Source organism: Hippocampus bargibanti, linkage group LG15 (assembly GCF_051943395.1).
Source record: "Hippocampus bargibanti isolate YZ-2025 linkage group LG15, ASM5194339v1, whole genome shotgun sequence".
Taxonomy (NCBI): Eukaryota; Metazoa; Chordata; class Actinopteri; order Syngnathiformes; family Syngnathidae; genus Hippocampus; species Hippocampus bargibanti.
Genome location: NC_142748.1, coordinates 6,883,364 through 6,909,023, shown reverse-complemented (window position 1 = coordinate 6,909,023; position 25,660 = coordinate 6,883,364). Strand labels below are relative to the sequence as shown.

Here is a 25,660-nt window from a genome sequence, read left to right as displayed (position 1 = left end):
GCCGATCAGCGCTTATAGGAAAGACGTTTCGGGGTCCGGCCCGCATCAGCGCCAGTATTGTCACAGCCGCTTCTGATAAAGCCGGAGCGGCTTCCAGGAAAGCGCAGATTTACCCTCCAAGCATTCCATCATTCCTTCAGCGCCATCACTGCGCGGAGAAAAAAAAGGGGGGGGGGGGCAGTGGGGGTATAATAGAGATCTGGATCAATAAAAACCATATGGCAAGCATGCGCTTATGCTATAGTTCAAACATGAGGGTTATTGTATGGCGCCAAGTGTTGACCTTAAGGTCACTGGGCGACCGCTCTCACACAAACCACATTGTTCCTTTTTATTAGGACTGCCTTGCTTGATTTTATTTTTCAGCGCGATAGCTCACAAGGTTAGCCTAATATTTTGCCCAATGCCGATAATTGGTTTGTGCCAGGGTTTTTGTCATTGTCAATCGAATTCCAGGACCTACAGAATATTGTATCTGAATTACTTCTGGGTTGAGTGAAGGCCTAGCAAGCTATCTGTTAGCAAGCTATCTGTTAGCTATCTATTGGCTATCAGCTAGCTAGCTTTCTATTTATTTCAGTTACTTCTGGGTTGAGTGAACGCTGGTGCGTGTGACTGCTGCTGCTCAACCACCAACTTATACTGTGAGAGTTTTGAAAGGTGCTTATAAATGACATTTATTATTATTATTATTATTATTGATTTACTATATATAGAGCTTTAACAACAGCTGAAGCTAGAACAAAGCGCTAACATGGAAAAAGGTGGAAATGCTGCCCCTTTGTGGAAAGGAAAAAACATTGCCAGAGGTTTGGCCAGTGCTTTATCGGCACCCTAGCGTGTTTAAACAAAACCCGAATAAATTCAGAGATGGCGCTCCAAGTCATATTTTCAATTCCCGAATACATTTGTAAATGGCAGTGAATGAGTTAAAAACCAAAATACATTACAAAAAAATGTGTAGACTTGGAATATTTTATGTCAATTTGTTCGCTTGGTACTTCCACCTCCCCGATAGATTTTGTGCGTGAAATTTGGCTGTGAAAGGGGTTTTGGAGTGGATGAAAATGGACCGGGATGCTGGGAACGCCGGGAACACTCCACTAAAAACAAACAAGCGCTTCCCAGTCGGAATACTTTTATTTACCTCCTCCTCCTCCCTTTCTTCTACTTTAATTCGCTTCGTATTCCCGTTAGGAGAAAACAGGGGGTCCTCTGTTCGTGTGTGTGTGTACGTGGAGCCAACCCAGAACCAATCCCAGCGCGGTATAGACACTGAGCCCCCCAAGTACTGCCGGTTTATAGGGTTCAGCTTCAGAGAAGTCACGTGACTTCCCAGAGTGAAACCGAGAGAGAGGGGGGGGGGGGTGCAGGGGGGTGACGACGTGGGGGTAAGACTGATGAAAAAGAGGAGTGAAAAGGAGGTGACAGAAAGGGTGAAGTGAAATTCTGGTGGAACGACGCCTGAATGAAACGTGACAGGCCACTCAAGGTGCCAGATGACCGAGCGGAGGAGGTGTGTAGCGGTAATCGTCAAGGTCAGGGTAACCCTGGTTCTGGCGAAGGCCCGGCCGGGTACCCTTCCTGGAAATGGCGTATGATGATGATGATTCACAAAATTGACATGAAATGCGTCTTTCCCCTTGAAGTGATGGATAAGTAGTTGCAAGGAAAACACTTGAAGGCTTCTGTGGAAACACTTTTCATCCGTTTTGTCCCGCCGCAAATGAGCAGCCATTCATCACCGCTGGATTCGGATCAACTATAATGCAATGTTACTCAACAATTACTGAACCAAGGCCACATATTTCACATTTGAAAAAAAAAATTCACAGAAAACCACCAAACGGAAGCAAACTGACCAATCATGCGCTTGAATCTTCACATTATTGACCAATCTCTGTTTTCTTTGCGTTGTGACGTAATATAATGCGGAAGTGTCGTCCATACTGAATCACAGTTGCGGTATCCGGTAAATGCCGATGTTTAGCTACTTTCACAATATCACCTGGTGGGAAGTACGGAAGGAAACTGACCAATCAGACTTGAAATCTTGACATCATTGACCAATCACTGTTTCCTTTGGATTGTACTGCTGCTGAATTGCTGTCACCAGTGAATCACATTTGCGGTGTCCGCTTATTGCCTTATCCGCGGTTGAAAAAAGCATTATGTCCTAAAAGTTTTGTCCACGCTTTACGGGACGCGTGTGACACATTATCAGGGTGGGACACGATAATTTATGCCATTTTGGGAAGTACCCGGGAATGGTGCGCGTGCGTTTGAGTGTGGTTGTGGATGTTTGTGCGAATGTTTGCGTGTTCGTGTGTCTATACGCTTGGGTCAATATGGATGGTTGGGCGTTCGGTCGTCATCGTGTGTGTTTGCGTGTGAATACGTGAAAGTGTGGTCGTGTGTGTTTGTGCAAATAGAGTGTTTGCGTGAGCGTCTGTATCACCGAGAGTGTTTGTGCAACCGCGGTGGTTGCGTGTTTTGTTGTGTATGCACGTGGGGTGTCGTAACGCGTGTTTGTGTGTGGATAATGTTAATTTATGTTTATGTGAGTGAGTGACATGAATGAGGAGGGCATTGCTTAATGTGAACCAGATGTGAGCACATCCCAAGCACTGATGTCAACACCTTTTAAGCAAAAATCATTTTTGTGTTTGTGTGTTCGTGAGAGTGTATGAAGACTTCCCATAAACACCTGCTTTTGTCGAACAAGTGATGGTCAAAGAGCAATGAAGGGATTGGTGGTGGTGCAGTAGGGCGGGGGTCTATTTCGAGCCCCCGGCAGTCTTTATGGTTGTTGGGAAGGCGTTGCCGTCTCCTCACTGCTTCTTCCCAGAAATGGGGTCAATATTTCTCCTGCTTCATTTCTGCCTTATTCAATATTTTCTCTGTGTGCCATGAAAGACGCTGGCCACAAAGACTCGAGTGTGTTAGCGTTACGCAGCTGGATGGCCCATTACATTACAAGCAGACACGCTTACTGGCACTGCACGCAAACACGCGCACACACGCTCTTATCAAGTGATTACAATCACACAAGACTGGGAAGTGTGTGTGCGTGTGTGCGCGCGTGTGTGTCTGACAGGAATTCGATGCAGCAGATTCACGAGTCCCGCGCCAGCTGATATTTTGACATGTGCAGCATGCTAATGTGTCAGCCTGTTGGTTGTCAATGGTGGGCGTTAGGAATCATTGACGAAAAACACTTATTGAAAACAAAAAAGGTGTTTGTAACATTTCAATATTCTAAATTATATTTGCTACACTACATGTGTATTGTACCTGTATCCATATGTCATAGTTTTTTACCCACAAAACTATCAGCGTATATTAGTAGTTTTGTATTATTCGTAATAATGTTAATAGGAGGCTACTACCTCGGTATACAGATATTTTATTTTCAAAAAGATCATTTTTTGTATCAAACAAAATTACGAAATACAAACGGAGAAGGTAACGTATAACTTTATATTTTATAATATGCAAGTTGCCCCGCCGAGTGGACAAAATTGGTAAGTGCAATGTTAATCAGTTTTTCGGTCATCCATTAACTTTTCTGCATGATTTCACTGATTCACGATCAAAGTTTAAACCACGCTGTTGTTAACGCTGCAGCTGCTGCAATGTCCCTCAAAACATTTTGCACCAACTTTCATATTTGGGTTCGAACTTTGGCTCGACGAGATGCCGGCAAACGAAGTTACTACAACAGCGGGAGCTCTCGAGTCACCGACCCGGGCCAGGCTGCTCATGTCCGGGTTGTGGACCTCCGCAGCGACACGGTGACCAAACCCGGAGCGGCGATGCGTCGGGCCATGGCCGAGGCCGAAGTTGGAGACGATGTGATGGGCGAAGACCCGACAGTGAACGGTAGTATTGAATAAGTAGTTAGCTAGTTAGTTAGTTAGCATCCAGCACTAACTTTGCTTCGCCGGTGCAGAAGTCACTCAAAAGTCTTTATTTTTAACTTTCAGAGTTGCAGAAGATTGCAGCCGATATGTTTGGGATGGAGGCAGCACTTTTTGTCCCCTCGGGAACCATGAGTAACCTCATTGCAGGTAACTCGAAACACAATCTGAAATATAACTTTTACGTGGGTGTGGGGTTTTTAAATGATCACCGTTGCTTTGGTTACAGTGATGGTGCACTGCAGGGAGCGCGACGACGAGATGATCGTCGGTGACCAATCCCATTTGCACATTTACGAGCAAGGGGGCAGCGCCCAGGTAAACCCCTTGACCCCTTTTGCTAGCTATCTATGTGTGATTCTAAATATACTGTACATATGTTACAGCTGGCTGGCATTCATACTACCACAGCCACCAACCTTGCCGATGGGACCTTGGACCTGGATCAAGTGGAGTCCAAGATCCGTCACGGCTACCCAGACCCCCATTACCCCCGCTCGCGTCTCATCTGCGTGGAGAACACGCATAATATACAGGGAGGACGCGTCATGCCGCTTCACTTCCTGAAAGAGGTGTGCGAGAGGAGTTGTTTACTTAACTGGAGACGTGAGTGCTGCTGTTTTGGTTAGCAATTCCTTCATTGACGTGCATCTTTCGCTCCAAAGGCGCGAGCGCTGGCCGACAAACACGGCCTGTCGGTGCACATGGATGGTGCGCGTCTGATGAACGCCGCCGTGGCGCTAGGGGTGCCGGCGGCGGACATATTGAAGCATACGCACACTGTCAGTGTGTGTCTCTCCAAGGTGACAAGATTTTTACTTACGTTTTTGAAGGGACAAAAACACAACAATTTACTAGTTGAATTGTTTACGTTTTCAATCTTCAACAGGGACTGGGCTCTCCGGTGGGTACTATGCTAGCTGGGCCCAGAGATTTCATCACCCGGGCGGTGAGATGTCGTAAAGCTTTGGGCGGCGGCATGCGGCAGGCTGGCATCTTAGCCGCAGCGGGAAAAGTGTCTTTGCTGGACATGGTCGAGAGACTCCAAGAAGATCACCACAATGCCAGAACCTTTGCTCAAGGTTTCTATAAGTTCCTGCTTTTCATCCTCCTGTCCACCGCCATCGCAACAGCTCATTTGTTTTTCCTCTTAACAGCCTTGCTAACCTGCGAGCCGCCATTGTTTGACGTGGACATGGCGGCGGTAGAGACAAACATCCTGCGCTTTCAAATTCGAGAGCCTGCCTTGAATCCAGAGGAATTCTGCGACCGCATGGCTCAAATCGGGGACGGGGAGGAGGAGGCGCTGGGTCAGGGTATTCGAGTCCTCATGTACCCTCATTTTGGCAATTGCGTCAGAGCCGTGTGGCATCTTGGGATATCGCCCGAAGACACGCAGCTGGCCATCGAGAAATTGCAGTTTGTCGCCCGTCACTGCTTGAAGAATAAATAAGATTTATACTTCTTATTTTAACATTCATTTTGCGCACTGCAATGTGGTCATTGATTCGTTATAAATGATACAATATATTTTGGAATGAAATTAAATAATATATAACACACTTTAAGCACCTCTGAAGTAGCTATTCATTTCCTAATTTGTTAATTAAAACATATGGGATTAATTTATCACATTAAATGTTGAAAAATAATGAATCTATTTTACAGTAAAAAGTAATATTTGAATCAATTGTACACAATTCAATGAGCATGAATTATGTAAACTCTATATACACTATTTATTGACACATTAAATTTCAACTGTAAATAAAATTGTAAGTACATCTTTCCTTGTTTTTTGATTACACCAGTCTCAATGAAAAATATGAACGTTAGGCAGCGGTAACCGAGTATGTTCACCATGATTTTACTTCGTATCATTCACACGATCTAGGGAAGGAAAAGGTACTTGGCAGCGGTGGGATTCGAACCCACGCCATCGAAATGACTGGAGCCTAAATCCAGCGCCTTAGACCACTCGGCCACGCTACCACGGATGTCCTATAGAAAAAACTATGGTATTTAGGGTTAGCATGAACAAAACATGATGGTTAACTTTAACGTGATGATTTTATTCTGTATCGTGACTTTTATGGCACAAGGAAACCGTGTTTTATGTGTCGAATCTGCGGATCGGAAATACAATGAAGCAGCAGCGAGGAGAGGAAGCAGAGACGGCGATAATGGAATCTGTTTATCAAAAGGACGATGTCGAGGACGTGACGTTTCAAGGGTTTTGTTAAAAATAGCTTTCAAAAGATGATTTACTGAAAAAGTACCACACGTGGTTTGCCGTGTTGCACTTTTCCAAAAGAACACAAATCGCTGCATTCACAAGCCTTTTCCGGGTTGTAATTTTAAGCATTTTTCGTGATAACAAGTCTTTCAAATTGTTTACATTAACATTTCACATTATTATTATATATGTATCTTTATTTTAATTACATAGCACCGACTTTATTAACTTTGTTTACGTCTGTTTATTTTTGGCTTCGCGGGTGGGGTGTTTGTTTTTATACACAGTACAGGCTGAAAACCGTGTGGGGCGGGGCTTCCACATAACCCAGTTGTTACGTGAGGACGGTTTGTCTTGTAGTGGCGGCTGGTGGAACCGTCCCGAAAAAAAACCCTCCCATCGACCCGCTTGCCTCGGGACCCTCAGGGCTAGCTGGAGAGGCGGGGAGCAACCTGTCAGAGAAAATCGTCAAACCGCGTGACACCTTGTCGCCGAGAGAAAAGTGTTTTCATTCGACTCACGAGGAGAGCGACCGTCCCAAAGTATCAAGCTACAGGTTCGGTGGGTCAATTCAGTGCATGCATAGCATATTACATGCATGTTAGTGTTCGTTTTGAGGGCGTTAGAGTGGGCGAGATTCCCTTTGCAGAATGTTGCAATCGAATATAGTGCATCCATGACAAGCATGGTCCGTTTTTGTCCCAGCTGCAGCACACTGTTCAAAATGTGCAGAATAAGCTAGCAAGTTAGCACGTCTGTGTTACAGTTTTGAGGTTCACGTTCGAATCGTTGCTACAGACTTTCCTGTTTGGAGTCACCACTGTTAATGACACACTGACACACAATGATCATGTTACGACATTAAATGTTGCCCTTAAATATCGACTTATCATCCAAATAGATGTAAATATTCTAAATAATACACAACAAACCTATCAAACGTGAATACTTTTTTTTTACGTTAGGGACATATTCCTGACTTTGAAGTTGGACATGGATTTGATTTCAGTAGCGTGGCAGCATTCAACTATTGCTGCATGCTTTGAATGGGGGGGAAAGTTGTGCAATAGAAGCTGCATTACTAAGCATGAATGTTTACAAACCAACAATATTTTTAAACTCATAAACATAGACAAATGCAGCAGCTAAAACATATTTTGATGTTTTTTGTCATTAACTCAACCCAATCTGAATGAAATACAAACAATCTCATTTATTGAAATAAATTGATGTTCCACCATTTCCAATTACATCATCTTATGTCATTTTTTTAGCACATCAGTGGACATAATGGAAGACGAGTTGATGTTCAGCATGGAGGAAGAGGGCAGCAGTTCCAGGTCTTCGGACAAACGAAGCGCACCTAAGCAACGAGTGTCCTCGCTTACCGACGATGACGACGGCGAGGAAGATGAGGCCTTCATGTGCTCCATCTTGGACGACGACCCTGTCCGAGACATCTGCCAATACATGCAGAACTTGATCAACAACCGACAGCATTCAACTTCGCTACCCAAGACAGAATTCTTGTATAAGGTGAGGAGGCGTCATGTCTTCAATATTGAACAATTTGTTCCTAATGGCAAAAATATATATGTATAATAATAATCGCTACAACTGAAAATATTCTGTATTCGTATTTGTACCTACTTTAAATATTTTTTTAACAAAAATCAACCTGAGGAGTATCCACTTGAAATTTATATATTTTTTTCATATTAAATGCGGATAACATCTGGTGGTTTTAAATTCACCTTTTTTTGTCATTAGTAACATTTTTTGTCGGAGTGTGTGCAGCTTTGCCAAATAATTATTATATATCTTATTGCATAATGTGCTACGCTGATGAAAAGTGGTCCATTTTTGTTTCACCTTTCCCCCCAACATCCGACATAGAACCAAACAGAGCATTTGGCGGAAGGTTCGTACCACGTTTTGTCTGAGAGTGCACGGGTATGTTATACCATTTTAAATTACTATTCTGTACCGCCCCTTTTACTACTGACCTCTTTTGTAATGCCTCATTTTCCCTTTGTTTAACTGTCACCTTGTTCAAAATGTCCATTTTCTGTTTTATTCATCCGCATGGTTTATGTTTTGGAACATTCCACTGACACGTCATTAGATACACTTACTGCAATATAGATGTCGTCAAGTGAACCCAAACAGCAGCGAGAATAGGCCACACGATTATTATTATTTTTAATTTGTTTCTTCAGAATTTCAATGTTGAACAAAATACAAAACGAGCTTTCAATTTATACAGCATGTTTACTAGTTAGTTAGCGAACGTGGCAGCAGACAAGCGAGACGTGCGCACGAAGGATTAAATTACTTGACATGATGAGCGAGCAACCCCGCCCCTCTGAGGAAGTTATTTTCAGACACGGATGGCTGCAGTTCAATCCTCGACATCCCATAACTTGCTGTCTCCTTAGTTGCAAACTATTCCACCCCGACGGGAGTTTACCTTAGGTGTGTCCCGGAGTTCGTTGGGCCAATTAAATAAGATAAACAAATAAAAATCAGGATGTTGTTTTACAGCGAAATATGATCCAACTTGTTACATGAGTGGAAGTTTCGTCCCAACTTAACTCATTCACTGCCAGACGATGTGCAAAAATGTGTCCACTCCAGTTGCCAGGGTTTTTGTCATTTTCACTCAAATTCCAGGACCCACGGAAAATTGAGTTTTTTTGAGCTACATAAACATTCAATGCAGCGTAAGAAACCTTAGACCAAGGATGTCAAAGTCAAGGCCCGGGGGCCAAATGCGGCCCGCCATATCATTTTATTCGGCCCGCGTCGGCAACTCAATCTTGTGACATTTCATGATGCTTGCTAAAATCTGAACCAAAATTCCAAATTGTCTCACGTAAATCACAAAAATAACAGTCATGATTTTTTACTTTAAATTTGAAAACTAGTTCTAACACATTTGAAAAGTAATTATTCATTCGTGTGAATGTGGCAGTGAATGTGTTAACGATATTTTGAAAACTTGTTCATATTTGGATCCTCTTTGAAGAAATCCGTCCTTTCGAATCACTTACAAATGTCAATTATGATTGAGTTGTTGAGTTCTTATTATTTTTTTCTGAATTCCTGCCCATGTTTCAATCCCCAAAAAAACGCACCGTTTTACAAATGAACACAGTGTGCTTGTTACTCCAGGAAACATGGAAAAATGCCATTATGAAAGCCAAAGTTATGCCGGACCCCTGGGCTGAATTTCACTTGGAGGACAAAGAGACCGAACCCTGCTTGCGCTACAGGTCAGAACAACCGTCAGATTTATATCTACATCTCTGTTCTCCCAGTCAACCCTCCTCCCCCCTTTTTAAATCTCGGCTAAGGTCAACAAGAGCAAGGGGTGCGCATGCCCGCTCGCAGTCTCGGAACCCCCACAAAGCTTCAGCGCTAACTCACATCTGGCCTGCCAAGTCACGCCATTGGCAGGCGCACAATGCAGGAGGGGTTTATTTCGCTGAGTGTACGCTTCGCATTGAATCGCTTATATAAGCCACAGTTGAAGGAGAGCCACAGCACATTGTGTTCCCGGGCCCGATGTGGTTTTGCGAGGCAAGAAAAAAAAAAAACTAGAAACGGGTGTTGACTTGAGCGGCGCTCTGACATTCTGAAGCGTGCTTGTTTATTTCCACGAGTGCACGACGGGGCCTAAAACAAATAAGGTGCGCTAACCAGGTGTTATGTGTACACGAAGTGAAGTTTAATGTGGAGATAATGCAGTGTGTCACTTGCTTGATGAAGTGGGTTTTATCGAGAGCATAACAAACAAATGATGCCTCAAGTGAGCTGTCGTGACGGATACTTTGGTTAGCGACTAAAAGAAGAGCAGGAAAAAAAAGTATTTATTTATTTATTTATTTATTTATTTATTTATTTATTTATTTATGTATGTATTTATTTGCGGAACTCATTGGCAAAAATGTGATGATTTTGGTCAGGCAAACTAAAGTGAATATTTCTGCTTATTTAAATAAATAAATAAGTACATTAAATAAATAAATAACAAAATAAATACATTAAATGCATAAATACAATAATAAATGGACAAATCGACACATCAACACATAACTAACTAAATAAATATACAAATTAAAAAAAATGTGTTTTTTCAATAGTGATTAGTTTGCTCAGATAAAAGTGAATATTTCTGCTTCTAAGAAAAATAAAATAAATACAAAGTAGAGAAATAAATACATGAATTCACAATTAAATGTGTTTTTCAATAGTGAGGATTTTGCTCAAAGAAAAGTGCATATTTCTGCTTATTAATTAAAAAAATAAATACATAAATAATGGAGAAATAGGCAAATCAACACATAACTAACTAACTAAATAAATACATAACTAAATGTGCTTTTCACTAGTGATTAGTTTGCTCGGATAGAGAAAAGTGAATATTTCTGCTTATCTGAATAAATAAATAAATAATAGACAAATACATATAGAAATAAATAAATAGACAAATCTACACATAATTAATTAAATAAATGAACATACATAAATAGATGTGTTTTTCCATAGTGGTCAGATATTTTCATAATCACTTTTACTTTTATGAATACTATTTAACCCCATTTACATAACAGGAAACTTAATACAATTATGTATATTGAAAAGTAGCCCACCTAAATATACTACTTACTACTAAAATAAATATTTTTGATGCTTTTTGCGTACAAGAAGTCCCAATTGTGAATCCATTGTAGGTATAACGCGATCACAGGTGAATGGGCCCAAGATCGTGTCCACATCAAGATGGCTGCAAAGGTATGAACACACCCTCAAGAAACACATCGGTTTGCAAATTTAGCAAAATATAGCTTATTTCCCACCAAAAATATTTGTCTCTGTGTCGCAGCCATTTGGCAGAGGAGCCATGAGGGAGTGCTTCAGAACGTAAGTGCAACTATTTACAATTCTGGATTTCCAACACTGTCGTGTCTTGTTGTCTTTCCTCGTAGGAAGAAGCTATCCAGCTTCTCGCATAGCCACAACTGGAAAACGGCTTGCAACTACGTGGCCAAGAGTTACATGGAGACGGTGGACAGGAGCGTCTACTTTGAAGACGTGCGTTTGCAAATGGAGGCCAAACTTTGGGGCGAGGAGTTTAATCGCCACAGGCCTCCTAAGCAGGTAATAATAATCATAATAATAATACATACATACATACATAATAATCATAGATTTCATGTATAAGCGCCTTTCAAAACTCTCAAGGTCACTTTATTTGCTATTAGCTGGCTAGCTAGCGATATGGCTGGCTCGCTAGCTATCTCGCTGGCTAGCTAGCTTTCTAGCTGGCTAGCAAGCTATCTATCTGTATATCTATTAGCTATATAGCTGGTTAGCTTTCTAGATAGCTAGCTATTAGCTATATTATCTCAAAACACAACCTATTTAAAATTGCATTTTCTGTGTAGCTCTCTCTCTTGTTTCTATTTATAATTGTATTTTATTTATTGTATTCTATTTGTGGTTGTATTTTATTTATTATAGTACCTATGCTTGTCTGTGACTGTAAAATGTCCTTGAGAGCTTTGAAAGGCGCTTAAAATGTAATATATTATTTATTTATTTATTATTATTATTATTATTATTATTATTATTATTATTATTATTAGAAATTAGAAATTGACATTGATAGAAAGCTAGCTAGCTAATAGATAGCTAGCTAGATAGCTTGCCAGATATATGGCTAATAGATAGCTAGCTATATAGCCAGCTACCCAGCCAGATAGCAAATACAGTAGATAGCAAATAGCTAGCTAGCTAGCCAGCCAGCTGGATAGCTCGCTAAATAAAAGGAAGTGAACAATGACTTTTGTTATAATTATATGAAGCGCTACCTAGCCAAAATAATTTCTCAGGCATTATTGTGTAATCATACGATATCATAACAAATCTATTTACAAACCACCAAATCGTGTCAAATCCAATCGGAGACAGGAAATAACAATTGTGTGGCCAAATGTGGGCCGTTAGGTGGACATCATGCAGATGTGCGTGGTGGAGATGACCGAGAGGCCCGGTAAGCCGCTTTTCCACTTGGAGCATTACATCGAGGGAAAGTACATCAAGTACAACTCCAACTCTGGTTTCGTGAGGGACGATAACATCAGACTGACGCCGCAGGTGAGGCGATGATTCGGATAAAAAAAATAATAATAAAAAATGGCGCATTGTATCGATCCCCAAAAAAATGGCGTTTTTGTCCATTAGGCGTTCAGCCATTTCACCTTTGAGCGTTCGGGCCACCAGCTGATCGTAGTGGACATCCAAGGCGTCGGCGATCTCTACACCGACCCTCAGATTCACACAGAACAAGGAACGGACTTCGGCGACGGCAATCTGGGTATGTGTGTCCGCTTTTTATATTTGGGGTAATCACCCGCGGTGGAGTCACGGGGGGTGTTTTGCGTGGCCAGGGGTGCGAGGGATGGCGCTCTTCTTCCATTCGCACCAGTGCAACAAGATCTGCAAGTGCATGGGCCTGACGCCTTTTGACCTGTCACCGGCCGAGAACCAGCAGCTGGATTGTACCAACAAACTGCTGGTTGGCTACTGACCCGAATTCACACCTGCCTGCCGCTGTCACGTCAGACCCTCTTGACCTTTCACCTCCTCTCTTGTTAGAAGTCAGCCAAGACGGTGCTGAGAGGTTGCGAGGAGCAATGCGGTTCCCCCCGCGTCCGCACCATGTCCGGTAGCCGGGCGCCGCTGTTGGTGTCCCGCCTGTCGGAGACCTCGTCGGTCGACGAGAGCATGAGTGACGCGGATTCGGTGCCTTGCTCCCCGCTGGTGGCGCCTCCCGGCATGGCGAGGTCTCCAGTCGGTGTGTATGCATCATCAGCGAAATCAATGGAGTCCATTTTGGATTTATTTAATAGGATTTAATCACACTTATTTGAAAAAAGTTGTCCTCCAAACAAATTTGAAAAAGTCGCTCCACGTCATATTTTCAATTCCCAAATAAATTCGGGAATGGCAGTGAATGAGTTAAAATTGCCATTGCTCGGAAGTGCAGTTATAGTCAGTCGCCGCTAGGGGAAGCTGTGCTAACATTTGAATTGTATTGATAATAATAAATATAATAATAATAATAATAATAACTTTCATTTATAAGCACCTCTCAAAACTCTCAAGGTCACTTTACAGTCACTGGATCAATTTTTCTGTGGGTGAGCAGTGGCAGCCACACGTTCCAGTGTTCACTCAACCCGGCATAACTCAAATAATAATAATAATAATAATAATAATAATAATAATAATAATAATAATAATACATTTCATTTATAAGCGCCTCTCAAGGTCACTTTACAGTCACTGGATCAGTTTTTCTGTGGGTGAGCAGTGGCAGCCACACACGCCAGCGTTCGCTCAACCCGGTAGTAAATAAAAAGCTAGCTAGCTATTACATAGCTAACAGATATCCAGCCAGCCAGATAGCTAGCTAATAGATAGCCAATAGATAGCCAGCTGGCTAATAGATAGCTAACTGGAAAGATAGCCACTAGATAGCTGATATATAGCCAGACAACTAGCCAGTAGCCTTTATTAGTCCCACAGTGGAGAAATTTACATTTCACAGCAGCAAAGTGATTAAATTAAGTGGAAAGGAAAGAAAGAAGTAGAAAAAAAAATACAGGAGCTGCTGTAAAGACAGCCACTCTCTTCAAACTCCAAATCTTGTCTTGTTTCTATTTTATTTCTAACAAAATGGTTCCGTTTTTGTACAGGCTTATCCTTCACTGGGATGTACGAACAGGAACGACTCGACAACGCAGGGGAACACCGGGTAGGAAATTCTACTTTTACAGGATGGAATCCAACGAGCTGAAGTCTCACATTTTTTTGCGTAGGAGTCGGACAGCGGCGGGGACAGCGGCTACCCAAGCGAGAGGAGAAGTGAGGGTGACCCCAACGACCACCCAGATGGGGTAAACAGTGTATTATCATATTCTTCAGCCTGTTAGCGTCCCCCTCCTGCTACTTTTCTACCCACCACAGTCATTTTTATGACGAATGTCTCATCTTGAAACGCCGTAGGCCCGCCACCACTACCAAAGACATTATTCCGAATCGGACGAGGACAGTGTCAGACGGGTAAAGCGCCGTACGAGACGCCGGTGTGCCACATGTTATCCATTAATCATCACCGCGCGGGGGGGGGGGGTCTTTCTCCTCTTCCTACCTTCCCATCCAACCATTAATCATGTTGCTCCACTAGAGGGCGCCGGTTGCTATACCAAGAGGTTTAAAGATCTTAAATCCAACCCACAAACAAGCATGGCATGTGTTTGTGTCACCAGACATTAATACACTCTATGGACGAAATGTTTTGGATCAGGGTTATGGATCAGATTTAATTGCACTAGATGGAAAAATCAAAAGGTGAATCAATAAACCATCGACCTTTTTTAACTCATTCACTGCCATTCACTAAATTTATTCGGGAATTGAAAATATGACGTAGAGCGCCATTCCTGAATTTGTTCGGGTTTTGTTTTTTTATGCTTGGATGCCGATAAAGCACTGGTCATGGCCTCTGACAATGTTTTCCCTTCCACAAGGGGGCATCATTTCTCTTTTTCCCTTTTAGCTCTTTGTTCCACCTTCAGCTGTTGTTAAAGCACTATATGAACCAATTCGCATTGTATTTTGTACAACGGCCCCCATTTCAAGCTCATATAACTCCAGACCCATAAAATTTAGGAAATAACTCCTTTTTTTCTGATGCAATATGAGAGTCTAAGGTTTCTAATGCTGTTTTGAATGTTTATGTAGTCGTAAAACTCAATATTCTGTGGGTCATGGAATTCGAGTGACAATGACAAAAACCCTGGCACTGGAATGGGCACATTTTTTCACTTCATCTGGCAGTGAATGAGTTAATTTTGTCTTTATTTGTGTGTGTGTGTGTGTGTGTGTGTGTGTGTGTGTTTGTTTGCATTTTTATCCCCATGCCTCTTGTGTGATTTTTGTCCCCCATTCATACCAACAGGGATGTACTCTTCAAGTTAATCAAGTCAAAGGGTACAACCCCGCAAATTGAGCTTCATCAATGGGAATCCCCACCCGAACCCAACCCTATGAAGAATTCACTGATAAAAACCTCTTTTGTGTGTGTTTTTTTGTTTTGTTGTTGTTGTGTTTCCCCCACACAGCTGACCGAGGAGAAATGGAGCTTCTTCCACTCATCCCGCGCTCACGTGCACCGATCCTCCTGCGTGGCCACCGAGATGGAGCGACTCAGTTCGCTGATGCAGAAGCGCATTGGGCAGTCCATCCTGGGGAAGGTGAAAAGATACGCATAAAATATATAAATATATATATTACATGGCATCCAAATACATATATAAGTCCATGTATGGTATTTATGCAATCAAACCGTTAGATAATAAGTAGTTTGCGTTTTGAGATATGAACGTTTCTGATGTCCAGGTTCACCTGGCCATGGTGCGCTACCACGAGGCAGGACGCTTCTGCGAAAAAGATGAGCAGTGGGACGAGGACTCGGCCATGTTTCACCTGGAACGAGCCGCCCAGTGCGGCGAGCTGGAAGCCATTGTGGCTATCGGCCGATGCTGCCTGCAGCTACCCCACCACATCCTGCCCAACATGGAGCTAGAGGTGCAAAACCAGTTCTGTTTTTCCCTATCTGACATCACCTGACTGTTGAATTTGCGGTGTGGCTTTCAGGAAAACGCAGGAAACAGACTGAAAGGCTTCAAGTACCTCCTACGGGCTGCCGAAGCCGGTGACAGATCTTCAATGATCACCATGGCTCGAGCTTTCGACACGGGAGTTAATCTGTCAGCAGATAAGTGAGTTTTTCCGTTTTTGTGCCAATACTGCCTTCTGTTGGAAATTCTCTGCTACTGTACCCAGATTTCCAACAACAACAATAATAATAATAATAATAATACTAATAATACATTTTACTTCTAAGTGCTTATCAAGGACACTTTACTCATAATAATAATAATAATAATAATAATAATAATGAATTTAATTTATAAGCGCCTTTCAAAACTCTCAAGGACACTTCATATCATCCTATTTTAATCGAATACTGGTCACGCAAAAATATTTCTACAACGCGCATGTAGCTTCTATGCTATTGTTGACCTTTTTTCTTCATCGCAACAGACAGCAAAACTGGGAGGAGGCGATCCGCTGGTATGACAGCGCGTTGAACATGGACGACCACGACGAGGGCGGCGAGTTTGACGGCATACAAGACGAGCCTCGTTACCTCCTGCTGGCCAGAGAGGCCGAGATGTTCATGGTAGGGGGCTACAACCTCACCGCGGACCCCCAGAAAGCAGGTTAGAACCAGTGGTGGATCGTCGCTGTTGACCTGCATTGACTTTCTCCATAAATTTTAATTGTAATTTTTTTTTTTTTTATCTCCTGCATCATCTCTCTCTCTCTCCGCAGGCGACCTGTTTACAGAAGCTGCAGAAGCCGCCATGGAGGCCATGAAAGGCCGCTCGGCAAACCAGTACTACATGAAAGCTGAGGAGGCGTGGGCGCTGATGGAGGAGTAACAAAAAACAAAAACATAAAAAAAGCTTCAAATGTCCTGCCAGATGCTGAACAGTTTGTGTTTACATAAAAAAAAAATACTGTATAACAGGTTTTTAGCTGACGGTGCTTTGCGTGACTATGCATGTTTAAGCCTTTCACCATTTAAGATCCTTCAAATATTCAGCTCAAGATTCTCTTTTTTTTTGGAATGTTAGTCTTTTATTGTTTAGTTTGTATTCTGTGAATGTGGTCCGTGGAGCCAAAATAAATCCAATTGTTTACGTAACACATTTCTATTGGAAGAGTGTGTCTAAAAAAAGGATATCATTAAGTGACTGTTAAAAAATCAATAAAGTCTGCATTGAATTTTACGAAGTAATATTTTTAAGGTGCGTTGCCCCTTTAGCATTTTCATATTCCCCTGCAGAACTTCTTGTCTGACCTCCATTGTTTATCTACACATGTTGTGAGCATCCATGCTATCGGTAGCGTGGCCGAGCGGTCTAAGGCGCTGGATTAAGGCTCCAGTCTCTTCGGAGGCGTGGGTTCGAATCCCACCGCTGCCATTAATTTTGTGACTCGATTTTCTACAATTTTCTACAAACTCACAAAATATATTTTTTGACTATTAAAAATATATCTTCAGGACAACTCTCCAAGTGACGATAAACGCAATTTGAAAAGTCTAACATTTGATTTCACTCTGCTCGCTTTGCATTGTGGGCCCCGCCCCGCTTCCCACGTGTCGGATGTCAACATGGCGACCACTTCATGTGCGTTCGTGCTCCCCCTTTCTCTGTTCCGTCTAATTTGTCCGACAAATGTCACGTTGATAAGATAGCCCAACACAACCGGCACGGTGAAGGTAAAGTATTTCGTATTGTCATTCTCGTCATATTTCGTCATTGTCTACAAAGCTAATTCACGCTTCAAAGCAGCCCCCCCCCCCCAAGTGTTATTTCAACCGGCATGTGAGAAATCAAAGCTAGGTAGCTATGCTAAGCTAGCTAACCAGCGGCTAACTCCAACTTTGGCTCATTTCGTCACGTTTACGTGTGTTATTCGAACGTTTTGTCCTTAAAGTGTGTTTCGTGCGGTGGTTTTTGTAAGCGCACATGATGTGGTATTTTTGGACGTTGTTTACTAGTTTGGCCGACTTAGCCTTAAAATGTTGCTGTTTTGCTCATATGCTAACATACCCCGAAATCTATGCATTTTGTCGAATAACAGCTCGGAAAATCCGTATAATCAATAATAAATGCTGCCCGCGGGTTAAAGTTGGACTGTTTTAAGACCCTGGAAAGTAATTAGAATTTTATTTCACAGTCTTGCGTCACCTGTTTCCCCTCATTAGTAGCCTTTACCTGCTTCTATTAGCATTCGAGCACTGAGTCATCACATGAATGTCGTGTTTCGACATTAAAATGCTGCTATGAAATGTGAATTTCTCCACTGTGAGACTAATAAAGGGTAATGTAATCTAAACACTGAAGCTTTTAAAACTGGGGTGATGGAAAATTTAGTTTTTAATGTTTGTTTGGAAATACTGTAGTTTCATGTAAATAGTACTAGGCCACGTATTAAGTGCAGCAAGTCAAAGGTTTATCTGCCTATTTCTGAATAAGCGTCTACTGTATGGGTTGTACCACAAGCCAAATAATAATCAGAACCACTAAAACACCAAGTTACTCTCCCAATGTTTGGAAGCCAGAGTCACTTTGACACATTGTTCCCCAAAAATTGTTTGCCCGAGACTGTGTGGTGTCCATTTGTTGACGTAATCTGCCACAACACTTCATTACATAACGTGGACTTCAAGGGTGATATAATGCACGCTCCCACACTTGGAATAAACTTAAATTATCCAAGCGACTGGAGTCATTTTACGGTAATGAAATGGCCTCGTCATTGGCCCAGCAGGATAGGATGATGTTTGACAAACCAGTGTCGCCAGACCAAGAACAAAATATTTTGAGTCTTTGTCATTATATAAACGTTGTGTCCTTTGAAAGGTTGAATCCACTCTCCCTTTACCTCCTGACTGCGCTTCCTAAAATATGGCTAGCGGGGATGACGACGACCCCATTATAGAGGAGGTATGCAGTCACGGGAAGATTAAACATTCTTGCTGTTGATTCAATCTGTACTGATTTGTCTCTTGTTTTTTTTTTGTACTTTTACCTCCAGATTGACGTCTATCTCGCTAAAAGCCTTGCTGAGAAGCTTTATCTACTCCAAGTGGGTGTCATTGATTTTGCACGGAGGGTCAATTGTTTGCTTCTATAATTTATTTTTTCCCTCCCTTCGCAGTACCCTGTGCGACCATCCACGATGACTTATGACAACATCAGCCTTTTGGCTGCTAAAATCAAACCCAAGCAGCAGAGGGTAAAAAAAAAATACAACCTTGAATTCATCTGCGCCTTTTTTCGAAAGCAATTCCCCAAATACTTGATTGTGGCGCCATCCTTCCCCCTAGGTGGAGCTTCAGGTAGCCATAGATACCAAGAGCCCCAACTACTGCAACAGCAAGGGCGAGCAGATCGCGCTAAATGTGGACGGAACGGGCAATGAGGAGAACAACACCTATTCCGTGTAGGTTTTCTGGCGAAATGAAGTTGATTTGTAAGTCATCTTAAATTTGCAATGTCTTTTGCGCAGGAAAATGATGGACAATCAGATCTTCTCGTCCATCCAGGCCACCACCAACACTTCCCGATATGCCGCTGCCGTCTTCCGAAAAGGTATCGACTCGTTTTTCAAATCAAATTTGCTCATCGAGGAACGTCGCCTTGTGAACACGTTTATCTGATGAAATAGAATCGAAATTTTGATGCAACTTTTTACCCGCAGGCGAGCTTCACGTGACGCCGCTGACGGGAATCCTGCAGATGCGCCCCAGCTTTGCGTACCTGGACAAGGCCGATAACAAAACCAGAGAGCGAGAAGCAGCCAATGAAGGTGCGAGTTGAGTTCGCCGACCACTTCCTGCGTTTTTTTTTTACATTTTTCAATTTCTTCCAATAGTTTTATTCTCTTCCACACAGGTGGAGATTCATCCCAGGACGAAGGCGAGGATGAAGCCAAAGCGATTTCGGCGAGTGTTGATTTTCCCCCTTCCGTATCATTTTGAAGCGTCTGGACTCTAATGTAGTGCCCAGAAAATGCACAAGATGGCGCCCAAACTCCGTTGGAAATGGACTGATTTGTCTGCTGTCAATTTGTGTCAACTAGTATCAAATAGTAGTCTTGGTGCAACACACAACGATTCACCTTCGTGTTATTTATGTGTTTTCCTTCTAATTTCGCCATCAACGCGAAGTTTTCAGACCAAACAAAGTACCCAAAATGCATTGTGTGTCGCTTTCTCAGTCAGGGGCGTTCCTGACGTGACATCACGTCAGGAATTGTGACCAACTCGAAAACAAGACTTCCTGAATATTCAGCGCAAGTCTTATAACGTAAAATATAGCTATATGATGTGGAATATTTGTAAAATACGCTCAGTAGAAGTCATTTGAAGTGATTTTACAAATTATGGACAAAACTTGTCCGGAGGTGTCGGTTTTCCTTTAAGTATTTCATTCTATCCTGAAATTTCTTTGGATTAAATCAGATTAAAATGCCCAACCAAAATGCCAGACCGAATGAACTAATTTGGCCTTGCTGTTCAGAGCTTCAATGTGTTTTTTTTTACTGCGCTCATAGGTCAGATTCGCTCGCCCCGAATCGGAACAAGCGCGTCAGAGGAGAATGCAGTCATACGAATTCCTCCAGAAGAAGCAAGCCGAGGAACCCTGGATCCATTTGCAGTACCACGGCGTCCATGTAACACCCGCCGTCCCCCCACCGAGTATCGTTTAGGAACGTCGCTCATGTGCGTCCACCATTTTGTTTGGCCTCAGGATGAGCGATCGGAACACGAGAGGCAGTATTTGTTCAGTCACCGCGTGGACATCCCCGATAACACCGAACTGGTCAAAACGCCCACGTGAGTGCTTTCGGTCTTTTTTTTAAGTCAGCCTTACATTGTGGCCCCCTTTGCATATTTAATCGCTTCATTTTATGGCGGGTGTTTTTTTTTTCCATTATACATTGTTACTAAAATATGTCAATTTTAGTAACAATGGATTGGATAGTCTCATAGTGGAGAAATTTATACAGCAGCAAAGTGATGAAAGTAAGAGGAAAGGAAATGAAGAAGTAGAAAAAAACAAATACAGGAGCTGCTGTAAAGGCAGCCACTCTCGCGGCACCATTTTGAAGTCATCGCGGCGCCATTTTGAAGTCAAACATCCAGCACAAAATGGTGGCTAGTCACCATATTAATGCTGTCGTTTTGGTGATAACATGACGATTTCTTTTATTTTGTTTGTTCTGGCAGCGAGTACCTCACCATGCTCATGCCACCACCGGCAGAGGAAAAAGTGTAAGTCTTATTTCGCACTGAATTTTTTTCAAATCTCTGATTTTATTTTATTTATTTTTTTAATGACCGTCGTTGTTGTCATGGCAGCGTGAAGCCCATTGGCCCGAGCAACGTGCTCTCCATGGCCCAACTGCGCACGCTGCCGCTCGGCGAGCAGATCAGGACGTTGATGAAGAACGGTGAGCTAACGGGAACGAATCTATATGATATATTTTCTTTTTTTTTAATTCACCTATAAAAAATTGCGTCATTGTGGTCTTTGCCTCTCGCAGTTAAAGTGATCCAGTTTGCCAGCCTGATGGGCCTTCTGGCCTCAGGCACTGATGTCACCTCTGTGTTGCGTAGCATCCAACAGGTGGCGCTGTTAGTCCAGGGCAATTGGGTGGTGAAGAGGTATGGGACTTATTTTCAAGTCTCATGGTCAAGTATGAAATGGCTGATTTTAATTCTTGACTGTTTTTGTTTCTTTCAGTGACGTTCTGTATCCCAAAAACACATGCAGTCCTCACAGCGGCGTTCCGGCAGACGTGCTGTGTCGGGGGCGAGACTTTGTGGTGATTGATTTTAACTATGTCGACATGTTATTATTTTTTTCTCCCCGCCCCTTTTTTCCCCCTCATTATGACTTTATTGACAATTGTCATTGTGCAGATGTGGCGTTTTACTTTGGAACGCTCCCTGATGAGGAAGGAAGTGGCGGCTGTGATCAAAGTAAGCCGCTCTTTGTTGAATTCATTTCTTGTTGCTACCTTACAAATTATTCAAAAAAACGGGGGTCAAAATGAATCGTTTAGATAACGCGAGCTCATTTTGCTCTTTTTTTGCAGCTTCCTCCGGAGGATGTGAAGGATTTCCTGGAACAGGTGGCGGTGCCCCGTGTCAACCGCGGCTGGGAGTTCTTACTGCCGTCTGATTCCGAATTTGTTAAGAAACATGCCGATGTGGCCCACCGGCAGCACATGCTTTGGTTGGGCATCCAGAGCAAGTAAGACTCTTGACTTCTTACAACTTATTATTGCATTTTATTGTATTTATTTATGCATTTTTATTTGGTCTTTTGAAGGTTGGAGAAAGTCTTCAAGTTCTCAAAAGACGACTTTGCGCCAAAGAATGCTCCCCAGCCCGGTATGTAATGAACCGCTTGAACCCGCAGATAATTCTTGTAGCGGATGTTAATGGTGAGGGGGAAAGATGCCGTTTAAAAGTCTGCTGGATTTGGTAGCGCTTGCCTTAGGGGGAGTTACTGGAAACGGTGGTGGGCAGGGTGCGGAGGGTCCAGTATGATTATTTTTTTTGCGCTTTATCCAAGTGAGATTGTAATCAGAATAGTAATGCTGACACTTTTGACACAGATGATGATGAAAACACCAACAAAAAAGTGCCTTACCCCGCTGTCCAAAATTTGGACCAAATTCCATCCAGGTGTCTATTTTGTTGTAATCAATAGCTGGATAAAATGAGTGATTAGATCATTTCTGCAAAATACAACATTCGTAACATTGATTCTCTTCCTACCTTCAAATCCCATCACAAAACCCACCTATTTAAAATTGCATTTTCTGTGTAGCTTTATCTCTTGTTTTCTATTTATAATTATATTTTATTATCTGGGTTTTTCTATGCTTGTCTGTAACTGTAAAGTGTCATTGAGAACTTCAAAAGGCGCTTGAACATAAAATGTCTTCTTCTTTTTCTTATTCTTATTCTTCTTATTCTTATTATTCTTCTTATTATTCTTTTTCATCTTCTTTTTCTTCTTTTTTCTTCTTATTCTTTTTCTTATTCTTCTTATTCTTATTATTCTTTTTTTTCTTCTTCTTCTTCTTCTTCTTCTTCTTCTTCTTCTTCTTATTATTATTATTATTATTATTATTATTATCATTATTATCATTATTATACAAATTGATTGTGATTCTCCGTATCAATGTGGCGAGCGCAGAGCCGGTGCACGTCAGCGGCGAGCAGCGTCTCAAGTTAGCCCAGGAGCGCGCTCAGGAGAAGCGAGCTTCTCTCCAAAAGGACCTGGAGGCCAAGCGAGGCGCCTGCGTCAAACAGGAGCCCCTCAGTGACGGCGAAGCCGAGCCCATGGACACGTCCTCTCCGCCGCCGTCCCGGTCCGGCGTCCCCAACGGTTCCCTCAACGGTTACGCCGGCGCCGAGCACGCCAACGGCGACGGTGCCGCCCATGCGCCTTCGCCAGAGCTGCTGGACTTTGTGACAAAGACCTTCGTCAAGAATCCCGTTCTGACGCTGAATGAGCTCAAAAGGCTCTTCAGCCTCCACCTGGCCGCCATGCCGGCGGGAGACATCCCCTTCGGACCCGTGTCGGACCACGCGTTGCAGGACGCCGTGCTGCTAAGCCGCTGCAAACAGATCATGGTGCCTGTAAGTATTTATCCCGGGCGGCTGTCTTCCAGCTTCTGGTCAATTTCACTCAATTTAGCACTGTTGTAATTTGGTCGGGTGGCGGCGGTGAAAAGAACCTTACCTGCTCTGCCACGAGACTTTGGTCCTCCCTGTTCGTCCAATGTCTTCACTTACACTTAATCATCACTTTTACACGTTGCATGGAGCACGTTGAGTTGTCCTGTGTCGCCCAGTGTGCCGTGTTATAAATTGTTGTTTCTCCTCTAAATGTACGTAGTTCCCCGCTCTGACCGCAGCTTCTGCCGATGAGCAAAAGGTGTTCGGCTTGTGGGAGACCGGCGAGGACATCGACAAGGTAAACCAGAGTAACAAACCAACAAAAAAATATCAGAACTAATCCGAAAGAGGTATTATTTTATTTGCATTTTTTAATTATTTTTTTAAATGACCATTAAAAAACACCATTAAAACATACACGTAAATGCATATATAAAATGAAATACATATAAATACACATATACATATACATATAAATTATATACACAACCCTGCATAGCAAGGTGTTTTTTAAATTTGTATATATATATATATATATATATATATATATATATATATATATATATATATATATATATATATATATATATACACGAGAAATTATGTTGTATACACAAGCCTGTACAGCAAGGCGTTTTTTGTTTATTTATTTTTATTATTATATTCGATTGTTTTTCAATATTATTGATTATGTTTAGCATCGGCACCTGCTCTACGAGATGTTCACCAAAACCTACCGCGTGAGACGGAGCGCTGTGCAAGCCCGACTCGGCGAAGAGTTGGGCGATGTCGCCAAGGCCGACGTGGATCGGCTGCTCAAGGTGAATCGCCGCCGCTGAGATGGACGGGCAGTCGTGGCTTTCATCTCGTCAACCCTCCCGAAACAAAAAGTGAACTGATGGTTCGCTTCCATTTGATGAATTGTTGTGTTTCCAGGAATGCTGCATCAGCCACGCCGGTATGTGGTACCTGAAGGGAACCATCCAGTCTTGACCAAAGCAGCCTGCCCACGGGGGCACCCTTCACCAAACACAGTGTCCCAAGGCAGCGCCACAGAGGTGAGAGCCGCGAGCGGCCGTTCACGATGTCGATAAGATCGTCTTCCGCAGGGAACGATAACAAAGGACAAACGCCCGAAACACAAATGCCTCATTATATAGTATTTATTTCGAGCCACCTCCCCGATGAACCTTTTTGAAGAATGGCACGGCCGCTATTTTGCGTTTATCCACTAACATTTAAGTTTGTGATGCGGCGAGACACAAGGAGCCTCAGTTGTGTAAATCACTTGACGGCGCTTTTCTTGAATCAGTACCCCACAAAACAGAGACTAAAAACCGTTAAGTTCATTTTTTGACTTCTTGGACATGGACTTTTCACCGCTGCATTTTGTTTGTCTTTCGCTTCGATGCACAAAAACAGTCATAATGATCAATAAAACGTTGAAAACGTATAGTTGGAAGTGTTGAGTTTAGTGGGTCGCCGGTTGACCAGTGACTGTATTAGCAATGCGCTGCAGCTATCGAGGATTCGTTTCGGCTATGTATAGTTACTTACCATAATAAGGCGTTTGAACAAAAAACGACGATGTATAGTAAGGCGTTTTTGACCAAAATACAACCATGTATAGTAAGGCGTTTTTAGCCGAAAAAAAACGACCATGTATAGTAAGGCGTTTTTAGCCCAAAAAAACAACCATGTAAGGCGTTTTTGACCAAAAAAATGACCATGTATAGTAAGGCGTTTTTAGCCGAAAAAAACGACCATGTATATAGTAAGGCGTTTTTGACCAAAAAAAAAGACCGTGTAAGGCGTTTTTGACCAAAATACAACCATGTAAGTAAGGCGTTTTTAGCCGAAAAAAAAACGACCATGTATAGTAAGGCGTTTTTAGCCCAAAAAAACGACCATGTATAGTAAGGCGTTTTTGACCAAAAAAAGACCATGTAAGGTGTTTTTGACCAAAAAAATGACCATGTATAGTAAGGCGTTTTAGCCGGAAAAAAACGACCATGTATAGTATGGCGTTTTTGACCAAAAAATGACCATGTATAGTAAGGCGTTTTTAGCTGAAAAAAAAACGACCATGTA

At 42.5% G+C, this 25,660-nt stretch overlaps 3 protein-coding genes and 2 non-coding genes across 9 annotated transcripts; 4 read left to right on the top strand and 1 right to left on the bottom strand.

Annotated features, from left to right (window-relative positions):
- Nucleotides 1-3,438: 3,438 nt before the first annotated feature.
- On the top strand, nt 3,439-5,698 carry tha1 (threonine aldolase 1). The gene is made up of 7 exons (XM_089016163.1): nt 3,439-3,882; nt 3,987-4,070; nt 4,150-4,238; nt 4,307-4,492; nt 4,586-4,723; nt 4,810-5,002; nt 5,078-5,698. The coding sequence occupies exons 1-7, from the start codon at nt 3,573-3,575 to the stop codon at nt 5,371-5,373; spliced, it is 1,296 nt and encodes a 431-aa protein (XP_088872289.1). The 5' UTR covers nt 3,439-3,572; the 3' UTR covers nt 5,374-5,698.
- Nucleotides 5,699-5,830: 132 nt separating this feature from the next.
- trnal-uag (transfer RNA leucine (anticodon UAG)) lies at nt 5,831-5,912 on the bottom strand. The gene has a single exon. It is a non-coding gene; the product is annotated as a tRNA-Leu (tRNA).
- A 577-nt stretch (nt 5,913-6,489) lies between these two features.
- Nucleotides 6,490-17,087, top strand: eef2k (eukaryotic elongation factor 2 kinase). Of its 5 annotated transcripts, none has more exons than XM_089015766.1 (19): nt 6,490-6,712; nt 7,431-7,692; nt 8,053-8,109; nt 9,331-9,431; nt 10,893-10,953; nt 11,045-11,082; nt 11,148-11,319; nt 12,169-12,318; nt 12,406-12,538; nt 12,612-12,739; nt 12,820-13,018; nt 13,923-13,981; nt 14,046-14,123; nt 14,233-14,289; nt 15,351-15,482; nt 15,628-15,816; nt 15,886-16,010; nt 16,336-16,514; nt 16,627-17,087. In XM_089015766.1, exons 2-19 carry the CDS (start codon nt 7,447-7,449, stop codon nt 16,734-16,736), a joined length of 2,214 nt encoding a protein of 737 aa, XP_088871892.1. In that variant the 5' UTR covers nt 6,490-6,712; nt 7,431-7,446; the 3' UTR covers nt 16,737-17,087. The 5 variants fall into 5 exon arrangements, with proteins under 5 accessions (XP_088871892.1, XP_088871891.1, XP_088871895.1 ...); XM_089015765.1 differs by having other exon boundaries at nt 6,490-6,717; XM_089015769.1 differs by lacking the exon at nt 8,053-8,109 and having other exon boundaries at nt 6,490-6,717.
- Nucleotides 17,088-17,200: 113 nt separating this feature from the next.
- trnal-aag (transfer RNA leucine (anticodon AAG)) lies at nt 17,201-17,282 on the top strand. The gene has a single exon. It is a non-coding gene; the product is annotated as a tRNA-Leu (tRNA).
- Nucleotides 17,283-17,447: 165 nt separating this feature from the next.
- polr3e (polymerase (RNA) III (DNA directed) polypeptide E) lies at nt 17,448-25,022 on the top strand. Its single transcript, XM_089014835.1, has 21 exons — nt 17,448-17,581; nt 18,729-18,812; nt 18,904-18,954; nt 19,027-19,104; nt 19,196-19,311; nt 19,378-19,460; nt 19,570-19,677; nt 19,764-19,813; nt 20,425-20,544; nt 20,622-20,707; nt 21,101-21,145; nt 21,233-21,324; nt 21,418-21,538; nt 21,618-21,699; nt 21,797-21,856; nt 21,973-22,130; nt 22,209-22,270; nt 23,085-23,530; nt 23,790-23,867; nt 24,268-24,390; nt 24,506-25,022. The coding sequence occupies exons 2-21, from the start codon at nt 18,774-18,776 to the stop codon at nt 24,560-24,562; spliced, it is 2,055 nt and encodes a 684-aa protein (XP_088870961.1). The 5' UTR covers nt 17,448-17,581; nt 18,729-18,773; the 3' UTR covers nt 24,563-25,022.
- Nucleotides 25,023-25,660: the final 638 nt, after the last annotated feature.